The 18,600-nt window shown below is 41.6% G+C and overlaps 2 protein-coding genes across 2 annotated transcripts; both read right to left on the reverse strand.

The window, feature by feature from the left end:
* Positions 1–167: 167 nt before the first annotated feature.
* Positions 168–6,010, reverse strand: LOC137072147 (homeobox protein goosecoid-2). Its single transcript, XM_067440366.1, has 3 exons — positions 5,841–6,010; positions 3,344–3,546; positions 168–491 (listed from the first exon to the last, which is right to left on the reverse strand). Exons 1-3 carry the CDS (start codon positions 5,989–5,991, stop codon positions 390–392), a joined length of 456 nt encoding a protein of 151 aa, XP_067296467.1. The 5' UTR covers positions 5,992–6,010; the 3' UTR covers positions 168–389.
* An 8,693-nt stretch (positions 6,011–14,703) lies between these two features.
* LOC137072148 (uncharacterized) lies at positions 14,704–17,964 on the reverse strand. Its single transcript, XM_067440367.1, has 2 exons — positions 17,286–17,964; positions 14,704–15,532 (listed from the first exon to the last, which is right to left on the reverse strand). The coding sequence occupies exons 1-2, from the start codon at positions 17,419–17,421 to the stop codon at positions 14,958–14,960; spliced, it is 711 nt and encodes a 236-aa protein (XP_067296468.1). The 5' UTR covers positions 17,422–17,964; the 3' UTR covers positions 14,704–14,957.
* Positions 17,965–18,600: the final 636 nt, after the last annotated feature.

Genomic DNA, 18,600 nt, shown 5'->3' on the forward strand with positions numbered 1-18,600 from the left:
TGAAACCTGAAGCATAGCTTATATTTAATAAGATTAAAGGAAAAATGACACTTACACTAAAGAATGAACAATTATTCTTGCATTTTGGTGATTCGCTAGTTATTGTTTTGTTATTGCCGTTTTTAATCCGCTAGTAAAATTCTCTTTCACTTCCCCTTCAAAAAATCCACAAGCGTTAATGTCGAGCTCTGATATCCGTCATCACATTCATAATGTTTTTAATGTTTATTATTTAATTAATTATACATCAGGTTTCATTTTTAGAATTGGCAAGTTTTTATTTTATTAAACATGACAAAAAATAACAAAACATATAATGTCCAATTATTAATTACTATGAATCAGCCGATGTTTTTTCATAGTCCGTCTGAGGTTTAATGACGCTCTGGTCAGTCGTTGTGAAGGCCGGTTTTCCAGTCGTCGGGTCCTCGGAGGCTGTAGGGAAGCCGCTTCTGTCGCCTCCATTTCGCCCTTCGGTTCTTAAACCACACCTGGAACAATCACACACACACACACACGCACGCACGCACACACACACACACACACACACACACACACACACACACACACACGGGACTGAGATATAAACTCGGAATTGTGAGATATAAACTCAGGATTTTGGGGTCTTTCTGCATTTAAAAGTTTGAAAGGGTTTTAAATCATCTAAATCAGGTAAAATGACTTAAAATCAAGTAATTTAACCATGCCAAAGTCAACTTTAAAAATATACAATGGAATTTCCAAACAGCATAATTGTGGCCAGTGAAAATGCTGAGTCGCTAGTAACTTTGGTAAACCACTAGCCACATGGGCTGGTCAGCAAAAAAGTTAATGTCAAGCCCTGGATACAATGTAACGTTCCCATAACGTTTGAAGAATGATACAATGTAACGTTCCCATAACGTTTGAAGAATGATACAATGTAACGTTCCCATAACGTTTGAAGAATGATACAATGTAACGTTCCCATAACGTTTGAAGAATGATACAATGTAACGTTCCCATAACGTTTGAAGAATGACACAATGTAACGTTCCCTTAACGTTTGAAGAATGATACAATGTAACGTTCCCATAACGTTTGAAGAATGACACAATGTAACGTTCCCATAACGTTTGAAGAATGACACAATATAACGTTCCCATAACGTTTGAAGAATGACACAATGTAACGTTCCCATAACGTTTGAAGAATGACACAATGTAACGTTCTCATAACGTTTGAAGAATGACACAATGTAACGTTCTCATAACGTTTGAAGAATGACACAATGTAACGTTCCCATAACGTTTGAAGAATGATACAATGTAACGTTCCCATAACGTTTGAAGAATGACACAATGTAACGTTCTCATAACGTTTGAAGAATGACACAATGTAACGTTCCCATAACGTTTGAAGAATGACACAATGTAACGTTCCCATAACGTTTGAAGAATGACACAATATAACGTTCCCATAACGTTTGAAGAATGACACAATGTAACGTTCCCATAACGTTTGAAGAATGACACAATGTAACGTTCTCATAACGTTTGAAGAATGACACAATGTAACGTTCTCATAACGTTTGAAGAATGACACAATGTAACGTTCCCATAACGTTTGAAGAATGATACAATGTAACGTTCCCATAACGTTTGAAGAATGATACAATGTAACGTTCCCATAACGTTTGAAGAATGATACAATGTAACGTTCCCATAACGTTTGAAGAATGATACAATGTAACGTTCCCATAACGTCTGAAGAATGACACAATGTAACGTTCTCATAACGTTTGAAGAATGACACAATGTAACGTTCCCATAACGTTTGAAGAATGACACAATGTAACGTTCCCATAACGTTTGAAGAATGACACAATGTAACGTTCCCATAACGTTTGAAGAATGATACAATGTAACGTTCCCATAACGTCTGAAGAATGACACAATGTAACGTTCTCATAACGTTTGAAGAATGACACAATGTAACGTTCCCATAACGTTTGAAGAATGATACAATGTAACGTTCCCTTAACGTTTGAAGAATGATACAATGTAACGTTCCCATAACGTTTGAAGAATGACACAATGTAACCTTCCCATAACGTTTGAAGAATGACACAATGTAACGTTCTAATAACGTTTGAAGAATGATACAATGTAACGTTCCCTTAACGTTTGAAGAATGATACAATGTAACGTTCCCATAACGTTTGAAGAATGACACAATGTAACGTTCCCATAACGTTTGAAGAATGACACAATGTAACGTTCCCATAACGTTTGAAGAATGACACAATGTAACGTTCCCATAACGTTTGAAGAATGACACAATGTAACGTTCCCATAACGTTTGAAGAATGACACAATGTAACGTTCCCATAACGTTAGAAGAATGATACAATGTAACGTTCCCATAACATTTGAAGAATGACACAATGTAACGTTCCCATAACGTTTGAAGAATGACACAATATAACGTTCCCATAACGTTTGAAGAATGACACAATGTAACGTTCCCATAACGTTTGAAGAATGACACAATGTAACGTTCCCATAACGTTTGAAGAATGACACAATGTAACGTTCTCATAACGTTTGAAGAATGACACAATGTAACGTTCTCATAACGTTTGAAGAATGACACAATTAACGTTCTCATAACGTTTGAAGAATGATACAATGTAACGTTCTCATAACGTTTGAAGAATGACACAATGTAACGTTCTCATAACGTTTGAAGAATGACACAATGTAACGTTCCCATAACGTTTGAAGAATGATACAATTAACGTTCTCATAACGTTTGAAGAATGACACAATGTAACGTTCCCATAGCGTTTGAAGAATGACACAATGTAACGTTCTCATAATGTTTGAAGAATGACACAATGTAACGTTCCCATAACGTTTGAAGAATGACACAATGTAACGTTCTGATAACGTTTGAAGAATGACACAATGTAACGTTCCCATAACGTTTGAAGAATGACACAATGTAACGTTCTCATAACGTTTGAAGAATGATACAATGTAACGTTCCCATAACGTTTGAAGAATGATACAATGTAACGTTCTCATAACGTTTGAAGAATCACACAATGTAACGTTCCCATAACGTTTGAAGAATGACACAATGTAACGTTCTCATAACGTTTGAAGAATGACACAATGTAACGTTCCCATAACGTTTGAAGAATGATACAATGTAACGTTCCCATAACGTTTGAAGAATGATACAATGTAACGTTCCCATAACGTTTGAAGAATGATACAATGTAACGTTCACTATAGAACTGGACATACTGAACGTTCAGACAACATTGAGGAATAATGTTAGTAATAGTGTGGCTCACCTCGACTCGCTCCTCCCGCAGGTGTGTGCGCTGGGCCAGGTCCTCGCGTGTGTTGATGTCGGGGTACTGGTTAAGCCGGAACAGATCCTCAAGAGCTGCCAGCTGCTCCTCGGTGAAGATGGTGCGATGCCGCCGAACGCGCCTCTGAACCGGGCCATGAGTGTCAGCAGAGCCCGCCTCCTGGAACACCCGCGGAGCCCAAACTACAGCACAGAACCGGCCGTGTCAGTCACATGCACACATTTAACACAGAACCGTCCGTCTGTCACACACACACACACACACACACACACACACACACGCTTGTTTTTGTGAAATGTGGTGACATTCCATAGGCGTAATGGCTTTTACAAACTGCCCCTAAACCTACCCATCACACACTCACACAGAACACACACACACACACACTCTCTCTCTCTCTCTCTCTCTCTCTCTCTCTCTCTCTCTCTCTCTCTCTCTCTCTCTCTCTCTCTCTCTCTCTCACACACACACACACACTGCCCCTAAACCTACCCATCACACACACACACACACACACACACACACACACACACACACACACACACACACACACACACACACACACACACACACACACACACACACACACACACACACACACACACACACACACACACACACACTGCCCCTAAACCTACCCATCACACACACACACACACACACACACACACACACACACACACACACACACACACACACACACACACACACACACACACACACACACACACACACACACACACACACTGCCCCTAAACCTACCCATCACACACACACACACACACACACACACACACACACACACACACACACACACACACACACACACACACTGCCCCTAAACCTACCCATCACAGTAAACATTCTGCATTTTTACTTTCTCATAAAAACTCCTCCTGTGTGATTTATAAGCCTTTTGTAAAGTGGGGCCATGGGTAATGTCCTCATATTTCACCCTCTCCTGTAATACCTGTGTCATACCCATGGCATTATACACATTTGAGTCCTCATATGTCACAAAACATGCCACACACACACACACACACACACACACACACACACACACACACACACACACACACACACACACACACACACACACACACACACACACACACACACACACACACAGTTTATAGAATTAAATAAGACCTAATTAATTAGCTTTATTTGGGCGACCAAAGGAGCCGAACCTATACTATACGAAAACTATACAGACATGTTTTAAAAAGACAAACAAAGGACAAAAATACAATATTAATACATATAAAATAATTTTGTATTTTTTTTAAAAAAGAAATTAAAAAGAAATAATAACTAATAAAAAATATAGACGTTATATATATATATATATATATATATATTTAAAATATATAAAAAAATGACTAAAACTAAACAAAATAAAATGAAAAATGAAAATACAATATTAATCAAATCAAATAGATTTATTTTTGATTTTTTAAATAAATAATACAATTAAATAATTAAATAATAATTCATCAAAAGAAAACATAGACATTTTAAAAAGACCAAAAATTTATAAAATACACAACAAAATTACTAAAACTAAACACAATTTAAAAAAATGCTACTGGTAATAAATAAACGTTAACTGAAAAACTACAGAAGTGTTTTAAAAAGACAAAAAAGACAATGACACACACTAAAAAAATACAAAACAATAATTTTACACATTAATACAAAATCTATAATATGGCATAAGAATAAATAAAATCTTCCATATTAATGATCAAGTGTTTCCTTCATGCATATTTATGAGATTTAAATCTGCTTTGCTGTATCCGTGAAAACAACACTAAAAAATGCTGGGTTAAAAACAACCCAAGTTGGGTTGAAAATGGACTAACCCATCAATTGGGTTTTTTTAACAGTGGGTTGGTTAAATAAAAAAACCCAATTGCTGGGTTAGTCCATTTTCAACCCAACTTGGGTTGTTTTTAATCCAGCATTTTTAAGAGTGTGTTTTCCCGAATGACTAATGTCGTTAACTAATCACCATTATTCTAAAGTGTTACCAAAAAAAAAAAAAAAAAAACCATCAAACTCTTCCTGCTCTATTTTCTCATTTCCCTCCTATTCTAGTTTTTGCTAATCTGCACTCTAAAAACATTCTGGGAAAAACAACAACCCAATGTTGGGTCAAATATGAAGTAACCCAGCGATTGGGTTGTCTTAAGCAAATATTTAACCCAACCACAGGATTGGAACAATTTGACCCAATATTGGGTTAAAACAACCAAGCATTAATTTTTTTTAGCTGTGAGTAATCTCACTCTTTGCGTTTCTGCGGGTCGCTTCCTGTACTCCTCAGTTGTAAGTCTTCTGCTAAATGCATAAATGTAATATTAAATGTAAATATTAAATGTATATTAAATGTAAATTGCTTAAATAAAGTGACCAGCATCATCCAGTCATTTTAAGTGCATGTGTTTTCCCGAAGGATCGTCAGTCTTACGGGTCAGGATCTCTCCACAGTGCGCGCAGAGGCAGCAGTGGCTCCGGGGCTCCGGCTGGTCCGGCTCCACCGGGCCCGGTTCCGGTTCCTCCTCCCGGGGCCCGTCCGCGCTCAGCAGGCGGTCGATGGTGAAGGAGAGGTCCGAGCACATGCTGTCCCATCTGGGCCCGGAGCGGCGAGGACACGCTCATATAGAGCCGGCCGCTCACACACCATTACCTGATGGATTAAAGGGAATAATCCCTCTATACAGCCCTGGGGGAAATATATACAATCCCAGCTAATCTGAGGCGTTTTGTGAAGGTGTTAGAGAGCCATCCAGGTAATCAGGGGCTCAGATCTCACTGTATCAAACGCCGGAAAATCCTCATTGTTGAGCGGGGATAAATGTGCTGCGGATCCGCATCTGCATGAGCTTTACTCCGCCAAGCTTTGACCTGCGCTCTCTTTTATGGAGGAAAACAGGTTTTTGGGGGACGCATGAGGCAAGCTTGGCTCTATGGGGAAGCACGGATGCTTCATAAAAACAATATTATCACAAGATTCATAAATCAGGACACTTTCGCTGGAGATGAGACTGGGTGATGAAGAATTAGTTTTAAAACTAGAACTTCATTTTGATTCTAATATCCAAGGAAAAAAAGAGAACAAAATGCTACTTGAAATAAAATACAAAAAACTTCACAAATAAATACAAATTAACTAAAAAAGCAGAAACAAAAGTACACTCTAAAAAATGCTGGGTTGTTTTAACCCAATGTTGGGTCAAATATGGACTAACCCAGCAATTGGGTTGTTTTAATCCTGCGGTTGGGTTAAATATTTGCTTAAGAAAACCCAATCGCTGGGTTAGTCTATTTTTGACCTGGCATTGGGTTGTTTTTTACCCAGAATTTTTTAGAGTGTATAGAGATTTTTTTGACTAAAACTTTAGCAAAATTAAAAACATACAAACAAAATATTTATTTTTTTATAATAAATAAAAATTATACAGACAAAAAAAAGGAATATAAAAAAATTACTAACTTAAATTAAAAATTAAATAAAAAATTAAAACAAAACAATACATTAAAAATTGCTACTTTAAATAAAATAAACAAAATAAAATAAAATACAATAAAAAAAATAAATAAAAAAAATAAAAACTATACAGATGATTTAAAAAGATCAAAAGAATATAAAGATAAAAATACAATTCAATTAAATCTATAAAAACAAAACAACAGAATAAAAAAATTGCTACTTCACATAAAATATATATTATTTTTATAATTAAATAAAATAAATAGATAAATAAAAATTATACAGACATGTTTTAAAGACAAAAAATGTATATATATAAACTTCTTGAAATAAAATACAAAAAACTTTACAAATAAATACAAATTAATTTAAATAAAAATAAACAAAACGAAAAAGACATTTTTTGACTAAAACTTTAACAAAATTAAAAATATAAAAACAAAACAACAAAATTAAAAATTGCCACTTGAAATAAAATAAACATAAACTGAAGTAAAATATTATATTATTTTTATATATAATATATTATATTATTAATCAATAAATATAAAAAATGACAAAAATACAACAAAATTATTAAAACTTATAACAAATATATATATATATATATATATATATATATATATATATATATATATATATATATATATATATATATATATATATATATATATATATATATAAGCTACTTGAAATAAAATTCAAAAAACTTTCCAAATAAATAAAAATGTGTTAAAAAAATAAACAAAACTATACAGACATTTATATATATATATATATATATATATATATATATATATATATATATATATATATATATATATATATATATATATATATATATATATATATATATATATATATATATATATATATATATATTAAAATACTATGAACTATAACTACACTCTAAAAAATGCTGGGTTGTTTTAACCCAGAAATGGACTAACCCAGCAATTGGGCTATTTTAATCCTGCGGTGGTGTTAAATATTTGCTTAAAACAACCCAACTGCTGGGTTAGTACATATTTGACCCAACATTGGGTTGTTTTTTACTCAGAATTTTTTAGAGTGTATATATATATATAAACATTTTTTTACATCTACTTTGATATAAAATACAAAAAACGTACTAAATAAACGAAATGAAATAAACCGAATGAATAAACGCTTGATTGTGATGGACTGTTCCTCCTGATCTGAGTTGAGGAGCTGCTGCGTCGGATCATGTTGTGTGTGAACCGTTGTTGAAGCAGCACATGGGTTTATATTGATAATTTCTGGTGCTAAAAGTCGAGCTATATCTTAATTTCCTCCGCTAGACTCTGGTCTTATCCCGGACACACTCTCTTCTTTGACAAAAGCCATATTGTACATGTTCCCTTCATCCTCAGCAAATCCTCTGTAATCATACGCGTGCGGACACATGGATTTCTTCAGGAATTAATGGATTTTCAAAATCTGTCTTAAGCCACACCGATAAGGAGGATGGAGATAATAAACGGCGTCCGTCTGGACTACTGATATTCATTATGATGATGGTTATAGATATGCTTTTCTGCTCTCAGAGATGAGGCATTTACTTCCATGATGTGTAGCTCATGTTTCTGTGTGTGTTTAAATATTAATGTGATTATAGATGTAAAGGGTTTCTTCTGCTGAAGCATCATCTCGCGTCTCATTTTAGCAGAGCTTTAAACTCATCGGTCGTCCCCATAGACTGTAAAATATGGCTGTAGTGTCCGTGACGTCACCCATTGGATTCCGATAAGCCCTTCTGAACATAGATTTGTATATATATGTATTAGCCTGGATGCCAGCCATAGCGCCGCCCACAACATTTTTAGGTGGGGCAGTTCGGTCTGGCCTCGATTCCATAGAGGAGTACTTATCCCCGAACAGAAACTGACCAATGAGATCATCAGGACGGGCTTTAGCCGATGACGGACAGATCATCAGGGCGGGCTTTAGACGACGACGGACAGATGATCGACAGAGACTGACCAATGAGATCATCAGGACGGGCTTTAGCCGACGACGGACAGATGATCGACAGAAACTGACCAATGAGATCATCAGGGGCGGGCTTTAGACGACGACGGACTGATGATTGACAGAAACTGACCAATGAGATCATCAGGGCGGGCTTTAGCCGACGACGGACAGATGATTGACAGAAACTGACCAATGAGATCATCAGGGCGGGCTTTAGACGACGACGGACAGATGATTGACAGAAACTGACCAATGAGATCATCAGGACGGGCTTTAGCCGAAGACGGACAGATGATCGACAGAAACTGACCAATGAGATCATCAGGACGGGCTTTAGCCGACGACGGACAGATGATCAACAGAAACTGACCAATGAGATCATCAGGACGGGCTTTAGCCGAAGACGGACAGATGATCGACAGAGACTGACCAATGAGATCATCAGGGCGGGCTTTAGACGATGACGGACAGATGATCGAGAGAAACTGGCCAATGAGATCATCAGGGCGGGCTTTAGCCGATGACGGACAGATGATCGACAGAAACTGACCAATGAGATCATCAGGGCGGGCTTTAGCCGACGACGGACAGATGATCAACAGTAACTGACCAATGAGATCATCAGGGCGGGCTTTAGCCGATGACGGACAGATGATCGACAGAGACTGACCAATGAGATCATCAGGGCGGGCTTTAGCCGAAGACGGACAGATGATCGACAGAGACTGACCAATGAGATCATCAGGGCGGGCTTTAGACGATGACGGACAGATGATCGACAGAGACTGACCAATGAGATCATCAGGGCGGGCTTTAGCCGATGACGGACAGATGATCGACAGAGACTGACCAATGAGATCATCAGGGCGGGCTTTAGCCGAAGACGGACAGATGATCGACAGAGACTGACCAATGAGATCATCAGGGCGGGCTTTAGACGATGACGGACAGATGATCGACAGAGACTGACCAATGAGATCATCAGGGCGGGCTTTAGCCGATGACGGACAGATGATCGACAGAGACTGACCAATGAGATCATCAGGGCGGGCTTTAGCCGAAGACGGACAGATGATCGACAGAGACTGACCAATGAGATCATCAGGGCGGGCTCTAGCCGACGACGGACGGATGATCGAGAGAAACTGGCCAATGAGATCATCAGGACGGGCTTTAGCCGATGACGGACAGATCATCAGGGCGGGCTTTAGACGACGACGGACAGATGATCGACAGAGACTGACCAATGAGATCATCAGGACGGGCTTTAGCCGACGACGGACAGATGATCGACAGAAACTGACCAATGAGATCATCAGGGGCGGGCTTTAGACGACGACGGACTGATGATTGACAGAAACTGACCAATGAGATCATCAGGGCGGGCTTTAGCCGACGACGGACTGATGATTGACAGAAACTGACCAATGAGATCATCAGGGCGGGCTTTAGACGACGACGGACAGATGATTGACAGAAACTGACCAATGAGATCATCAGGACGGGCTTTAGCCGAAGACGGACAGATGATCGACAGAAACTGACCAATGAGATCATCAGGACGGGCTTTAGCCGACGACGGACAGATGATCAACAGAAACTGACCAATGAGATCATCAGGACGGGCTTTAGCCGAAGACGGACAGATGATCGACAGAGACTGACCAATGAGATCATCAGGGCGGGCTTTAGCCGACGACGGACGGATGATCAACAGAAACTGACCAATGAGATCATCAGGGCGGGCTTTAGACGATGACGGACAGATGATCGAGAGAAACTGGCCAATGAGATCATCAGGGCGGGCTTTAGATGATGACGGACAGATGATCGACAGAGACTGACCAATGAGATCATCAGGGCGGGCTTTAGCCGATGACGGACAGATGATCGACAGAGACTGACCAATGAGATCATCAGGGCGGGCTTTAGCCGAAGACGGACAGATGATCGACAGAGACTGACCAATGAGATCATCAGGGCGGGCTCTAGCCGACGACGGACGGATGATCGAGAGAAACTGGCCAATGAGATCATCAGGGCGGGCTTTAGACGATGACGGACAGATGATCGACAGAGACTGACCAATGAGATCATCAGGGCGGGCTTTAGCCGATGACGGACAGATGATCGACAGAGACTGACCAATGAGATCATCAGGGCGGGCTTTAGCCGAAGACGGACAGATGATCGACAGAGACTGACCAATGAGATCATCAGGGCGGGCTTTAGCCGACGACGGACGGATGATCAACAGAAACTGACCAATGAGATCATCAGGGCGGGCTTTAGACGATGACGGACAGATGATCAACAGAAACTGACCAATGAGATCATCAGGGCGGGCTTTAGCCGATGACGGACAGATGATCGACAGAAACTGACCAATGAGATCATCAGGGCGGGCTTTAGCCGATGACGGACAGATGATCAACAGAAACTGACCAATGAGCTCATCAGGGGCGGGCTTTAGCTGATGACGGACAGATGATCGACAGAAACTGACCAATGAGATCATCAGGGCGGGCTTTAGCCGATGACGGACAGATGATCGACAGAAACTGACCAATGAGATCATCAGGGCGGGCTTTAGCCGATGACGGACAGATGATCGACAGAAACTGACCAATGAGATCATCAGGGCGGGCTTTAGCCGACGACGGACAGATGATCGACAGAAACTGACCAATGAGATCATCAGGGCGGGCTTTAGCCGATGACGGACAGATGATCGACAGAAACTGACCAATGAGATCATCAGGGCGGGCTTTAGCCGACGACGGACAGATGCTCGACAGAAACTGACCAATGAGATCATCAGGGCGGGCTTTAGCCGACGACGGACAGATGATCAACAGAAACTGACCAATGAGATCATCAGGGCGGGCTTTAGCCGATGACGGACAGATGATCGATAGAAACTGACCAATGAGATCATCAGGGCGGGCTTTAGCCGACGACGGACAGATGATCAACAGAAACTGACCAATGAGATCATCAGGGCGGGCTTTATCCTATCCCTATTTTATAATTTATTGTGCTTTTTTTGTTAATTGTTATTTGCTGTCCATGGAGCGGACCTGTCTACATTTCACTGCCGGTTGTATTCTGTATAACTGTGTATGTGACAAATAAAACTCTTGAACTTTAGCCGACGACGGACAGATGAAGCCCAGGGCGGGCTTTAGCCGATGATGGACAGATGAAGCCCAGGGCGGGCTTTAGCCGATGATGGACAGATGAAGCCCAGGGCGGGCTTTAGCCGATGATGGACAGATGATCGACAGTAGCAAGTTTGCACTAATCCTAAACGGAGAGCTTGTTTGTATCTGCATCACCTTCACTATTTCTCTCAGTAATGATGATCATGTTGGGTCAGTACTCTGTGTATCAATAAATTCTTTTATTTTTTAACAACACCAGCAAAGATTGTTTATTCCAGCTCGCGTGCAGACAGGGTTGCCAAGTTTTTACAACAAAACGCGCCAACTACTAGCCCTAAACAATAGCTTCTTGGGGGGTTCTCCGGGAAAAAATGGTGTTTGGGGGTAAAATGTGTGTTATTTTGGTAAGGTTGCTGCTAAAATTCGCATTAATGGGTCTATATCACATAATAGTCGCTTCAACCCGCGGACATAGAAAACAACCCCCGGAAAAAAAACGCGGACTTGGCAACACAGTGCAGTTCAGCTCTGTTGACATTTATAACATTATGCGTCGGTCTGCTGCTCTGATTGGTTGTTGGTCTGTCCAATCGAGGTCTTTCCTGGTTGGGTTGAAACGCCCCATAATCACAGCCCAATGAGCATCAGACTCATATTCTGACTAGAGCTGAGGATGACCACGGCAGGGTATATTAATACATATACGTATACATATCTATGGTTCTGAAGCTTAAAGTAGAGACAAGCCTTCGCCATCTTGCGAGTCATCGCGAGTCACTCCTGGATAATAGAAAATGGGCAAAGAGGCGGGATGTGGGTGGAGCTTAGGTGACGCAATGACTATAAACGGCGGATAAATGGCTATCCACCTGTCACTCAAAGTAACCACACCCTTAATTATGCAGAACTTTAAGGCTTTATATAACGTAAACGAATGAGTTATACAAAAAAAAATCACCCCCTCACCGTTGTCATGAAGGGCAAAATTAACCATATATAGACCAAAACCACAATTTATACCAGACTATAAGCATGTTTTATTCTGCTGTAAAGTTGGGCATTTATGGGCACTCTAGTGACCAGACGAGGAATTGCAGTTTACATTACTTCTGTATCGGCTTCAAGAGAAATGGCGGGAGGAGCCGATTGGTCCCTAAGGTGTATTCCATTGAGTCTGCTACACCATGGCTCCCCGCCCCCGACTCTATTACACCTGGTTTCTCCTGCTCCTCCCACCTCAACCCCGACTCCGCCCCCTACCCCGCCCCCGACTCTATTACACCTGGCTTCTCCTGCTCCTCCCACCTCCACCCCGACTCCGCCCCCTACCCCGCCCCCGACTCTATTACACCTGGTTTCTCCTGCTCCTCCCACCTCAACCCCGACTCCGCCCCCTACCCCGCCCCCGACTCTATTACACCTGGTTTCTCCTGCTCCTCCCACCTCAACCCCGACTCCGCCCCCTACCCAGCCCCCGACTCTATTACACCTGGTTTCTCCTGCTCCTCCCACCTCAACCCCGACTCCGCCCCCTACCCCGCCCCCGTCTCTATTACACCTGGTTTCTCCTGCTCCTCCCACCTCAACCCCGACTCCGCCCCCTACCCCGCCCCGACTCTATTACACCTGGTTTCTCCTGCTCCTCCCACCTCAACCCCGACTCTGCCCCCAACCCCACCCCTGACTCTTACACCTGGCTTCTCCTGCTCATGTTTCATGTTTGAACATTAGTAGGCTATGTTTGTTAACATTATACTGTATCATGTTAATTTTTTTTACATGAACTAGCATGTTCGTAGCTTGATTTTGCATGTCGCTAAGATGTTTTAACATGAATTTGCATGTTACTAGCCTTAATTAACATGTTGTTAACATATTTTAACATGTTGACATGAATTTGCATGTTGCTAATGTTAATTAGCATGTTTAAAATGTTAAAGCGCTTTGAGTGCCTAGAAAAGCGTTATGTAAATGTAACAAATTATTATTATTATTTTGTTAATGTATTTTAACATGTTGACATGAATTAGCATGTTGTTAGCGTTAATTAGCATGTTGTTAACATATTTTAACTTGTTGACATGAATTAGCATGCATGTTGCTAGCGTTAGCTAGCATGTTAATTAGCATGTTTAAAATGTTAACGCGCTTTGAATGCCTAGAAACCGCTATATAAATGTAACAGTTATTATTATTATGTTGATATTATTATTATGTTTTAAATAAAATGTATGAATTAGGTCTTATTTAATTCTATAAACTATAATACTGATCTGCCAACATTGTCTCTCTCTGATAAATTTAAATAAGCTGATAACATCACTGTTTACTCCAGAACGACTGTACAGCCAAATCTAATTCTGCTGCAGTATTGTCCTGTTTAACACTGAAGCTGCTCTGACACAATCGTGATTGTAAAAGCGCTATATAAATAAAGTTGATTGATTGATTGATTGTTAACGTATTTTAACATGTTGACAGGAATTAGCATGCTGCTAGCATTAATTAGCATGTTGTTAATGTATTTTAACATGTTGAGATGAATTAGCATGTTGCCGCCAGTCAGAGCAGTCTGAAGCTCTGGGTAAATGTAGTCTCAGAAGAAAAATACATTTGAATAGCTCCGGTTTTCCACGCCAATGTAACAAATGATTGCCCCACTTCCACTGGTGTTATTATTTCACATTTATTTTGTGTGAGATCTTTAAAACAATATCAGGAAAGCTGTTTAATGCAAAAGTCCCACCACGACATTTAATGAACATTTCCACTGGTGATATTTTATAAAACGGTGAAGAGAATGACGGCGAAACTCACTCTAATTTAAAGTCACTTTCCCTTCAGTGAGTGTGTGTGTGTGTGTGTGAGAGTGTGTGAGAGAGTATGTGTGAATGTGTGTGTGTGCGTGTGTGCTTGAGAGAAAGTGTGTGTGTGTTTATTTTTGCTCTTTGAACTCTGCGTCAAACATGATCTGCTGGATCTGCATTTTGGCCGCGGCTCTTTTCTGCGGCGTCAGTCTTTTGAGCGCCGGGACGTAACTCAAGAGGAAAAGCTCGTCCTCATCGAACGCTCGCTCCGCTTTCCCGCAGCTCTGCGGCTCTCTCTCCGGCGTGTGCGAGCTGAGCTCTGAGGCCCCCGCTGGCGCCCCCTTCAGGCCTGGAGGATGAGCGCAGAGCAGCAGCGGTCTGATGGGGGCGAGCTGAGGGACCAGCTGTAGTGGAGCCGCTCTGAGCTCAGGCTTCTCCACTGGCGGGGCTTTGAGCTCCAGGCTGGGCTCTAGCAGAGACTCCTCAGGCGAGTCCAGAGCGCTTCCATCCTCCAGATCCTCCGGAGCCGAGCCGGCACTGAGCCGCTTCCTCTTCCTGATGTGAGCGTCCAGAAACGAGAGGCTTTCTCTGTGTGGCCAATAATGGAGCCGCCGGCCGCCTTCTTCCCTCTTCAGCTTGCACAGTCTGCGCTCGCGGATGTATCGGTCCCTGATGGTCTTCCATCTCCGCTTACATTCCACCACTGCAGCGGAAACACACAGCGAGTGAGATTCACACCACACACACACACACACTCACTCACTCACACACACACACACACACACACACACACACACACACACACACACACACACACACACACACACACACACACACACACACACACACACACACACACACACACTCACTCACTCAACTCACTCACTCACTCACTCACTCACTCACTCACTCACACACACACTCACTCACTCACTCACTCACTCACACACACACACACTCACACTCACACTCACATTCACTCACTCACTCACACACACACACACAGGCCGTGTCCTGGATAAAATCACGGATTTCTCTGAATTTAAACATTCCTGGACACATTCGGGATTTTAAAGTCACACAGTATATAACACTGATCTAGTGGATATCGGATGTTTTATCCCAAACTCTTACATATTGTGCCTTTAAAGGCACACTTGGCAAAACTCAAGGTCATCAGTTACATCAAATGTTTTTAAGTTAAGAAATTCAAAGTTTAAGCACAACTGTCAGGTTTTAATGCTGTGCTCATGCATTTTAATCGCTGTTAACGTAAACATTTTGCAAACAAGTTGACTAAAAACGATCACATAATCAATCAAAGCATGTAAAGAAATGCTTCACGGGAAAAAGAACAAATGTGGGCGGAGCTTGACGGTATCAATGGGGCGGGGCTTGATGTTATTAGCGGGGCGGGGCTTGATGTTCTCAGCAGGGAGGGGATTTATTGTCAGTGGGGCGGGGCTTGATGTTCTCAGCAGGGCGGGCCTTTGTTATCAGTGGGGCGGGGCTTGATGTTCTCAGCGGGGCGGGGCTTTGTTATCAGTGGGGCGAGGCTTGATGTTCTCAGCAGGGCGGGGCTTTGTTATCAGCGGGGCGGGGCTTGATGTTCTCAGCAGGGCGGGGCTTTGTTATCAGTGGGGCGGGGCTTTGTTATCAGTGGGGCGAGGCTTGATGTTCTCAGCAGGGCGTGGCTTTGTTATCAGTGGGGCGAGGCTTGATGTTCTCAGCAGGGCGTGGCTTTGTTATCAGTGGGGCTTGATGTTCTCAGCGGGTGGGGCTTGATGTTATCAGTGGGGCTTGATGTTATCAGTGGTCGGAACTGAATGGATTGTTGTCAGATTTATCATAAATGCGGCAATATTACCGTGCAAAGATAAGATTTTCCCGTTTTAATTGCATGGTGATTTTACGCATCATAAAGAAAACGCTTACCGTGCATCATCTGCATCAGCCTTTATATAATATGTAAATCATAAATCAGAGAGAGCTTTATTGCCAAGTTTATGCCATGTAAATACAACACACATCATAATGAAGTTATAGAGTAGAAATATGAAACGTAGGCTATGAGACACAGAATGTGTGTATTTACAGCAATCAGGTGTGCGATGATAAGCCGCGTGACGCGTTATAATGTCTCTTTTATCATAAATCTTCATCATAAAGTTAATCAGACGCGCGCCTCAAAGTTAGAAACTAACAAAAACGCTTACAAACACATCTGGACTGGAAAAGACGCGCGTGCTCAATGAGATCCTGTTAACTTCCATCATTTATACCGCGGGCGACGCGTCAAACCAAAACGTGCCTTTTACAATCAGCGCAGTTTGATCCAAACGCGCGCGTTGTAGTTTGACGCGTCTCCATCAGATCAACAAACACACAAACACTTTTCAAAGTCAAACGCTTGACGGGCGCGCGGCAGAAGGCGCGCGTAATGTTGACGCACTGACCGGAGAGCCCGACGGACGCGGCGACCTCCCTCCACGCGTTCACGCGCCGCTCTGAGCTGCGGTAATCGTGCAGCGACACGTTGTAGAGCACCGGGTACGCGTAGACGGTTTGGATCAGTTTCTCAGTCACGGCCATTGAGTTTAATGAGACGCGTCGATATGAACGCTCCCGGAATTGTTGCACAGTCGCGTCAAAAGTGCGCGACACGCGCCTCTACAACGCAAGCGGGACGTCATGGCGGGCTATTGGACCAATGAGATTGGACTGTGGGCGGGGCTACACAGAGCGTCGCGTCATAAAGAGAAACACAAGCGTCAGACAAAATAAGAACATTCACGCGTTTATTTTCTTACAGTACATTACGTTTTTCAATACTTAAGTGGAGTTTAAACAGTAAAATAAACAAAGGGAGAGTTGGGTAAACTTTAAATTGTCTTCCACCTCCTCAGACACGATAATAATCATCTATTTGGTTTCTTGTATAAAGACCAAATTTATACTGTAGAAATTAGGGTCTATTTAATGCTCATGTGTGATCTGAAGACCCAAATGAATCACATTTATTACTAAATGAGAAATAAATGAATAATCACTCCAGGCTGGGTTACATTGATTTCCTATAAGGTCACCGATAGGTTTATTTAATCTGTGACTATGGACATTTACCAGCAGTTAAACTCCTCATCTTTAACTGGAGTACACATGTACACCCTTTTTGTTGTTATTATTATTTTATTTTTTATGTTATGTTATTTATTATGATTTCATGATCTTATGGAAATCTGTATGTTAAATGTATTTAAAAAAGAAATAAAATAAAATAAAAAAAAAGGTCTTGAGCACAAGACATGTTCAGTTTTTGTTGAGGATCACGAACCAAAATGAGCTGGACTGAACTCCCTCCACACACACTTCTAAACCGCTTTCAAACTGAGCCAATCGCTTGAGATGCGTGAGTCGCGCGTCACTGATGCGCCTGTGCCATTCCGGAAATACAACGCGTCTCAGCAGCAGCAGCAGAAGCGCGATGATAAACCCGATGGCTGAGAACGAGAAGCTCATCCAGACCGTCTACACTTACCCGGTGCTTAACGTGTCGCTGCACGGTTACCGGCGCTCGGAGCGGAGGGAGGACGCGTGGCGGGAGGTCGCCGCGTCCGTCGGGCTCTCCGGTCAGTGCGCGCGCGCTTTACATGCACAATCTACAGTGCTTAATAATGTAGAATTCCTCATACACACAGCTATTAGGCGGTGGACTATTATTCACATATAGATATGATCCTCTAATGTTCTGTAATATTGTATTTGTGCAAA

Source organism: Pseudorasbora parva, chromosome 3 (genome assembly GCF_024679245.1).
Source record: "Pseudorasbora parva isolate DD20220531a chromosome 3, ASM2467924v1, whole genome shotgun sequence".
Classification (NCBI taxonomy): domain Eukaryota; kingdom Metazoa; phylum Chordata; class Actinopteri; order Cypriniformes; family Gobionidae; genus Pseudorasbora; species Pseudorasbora parva.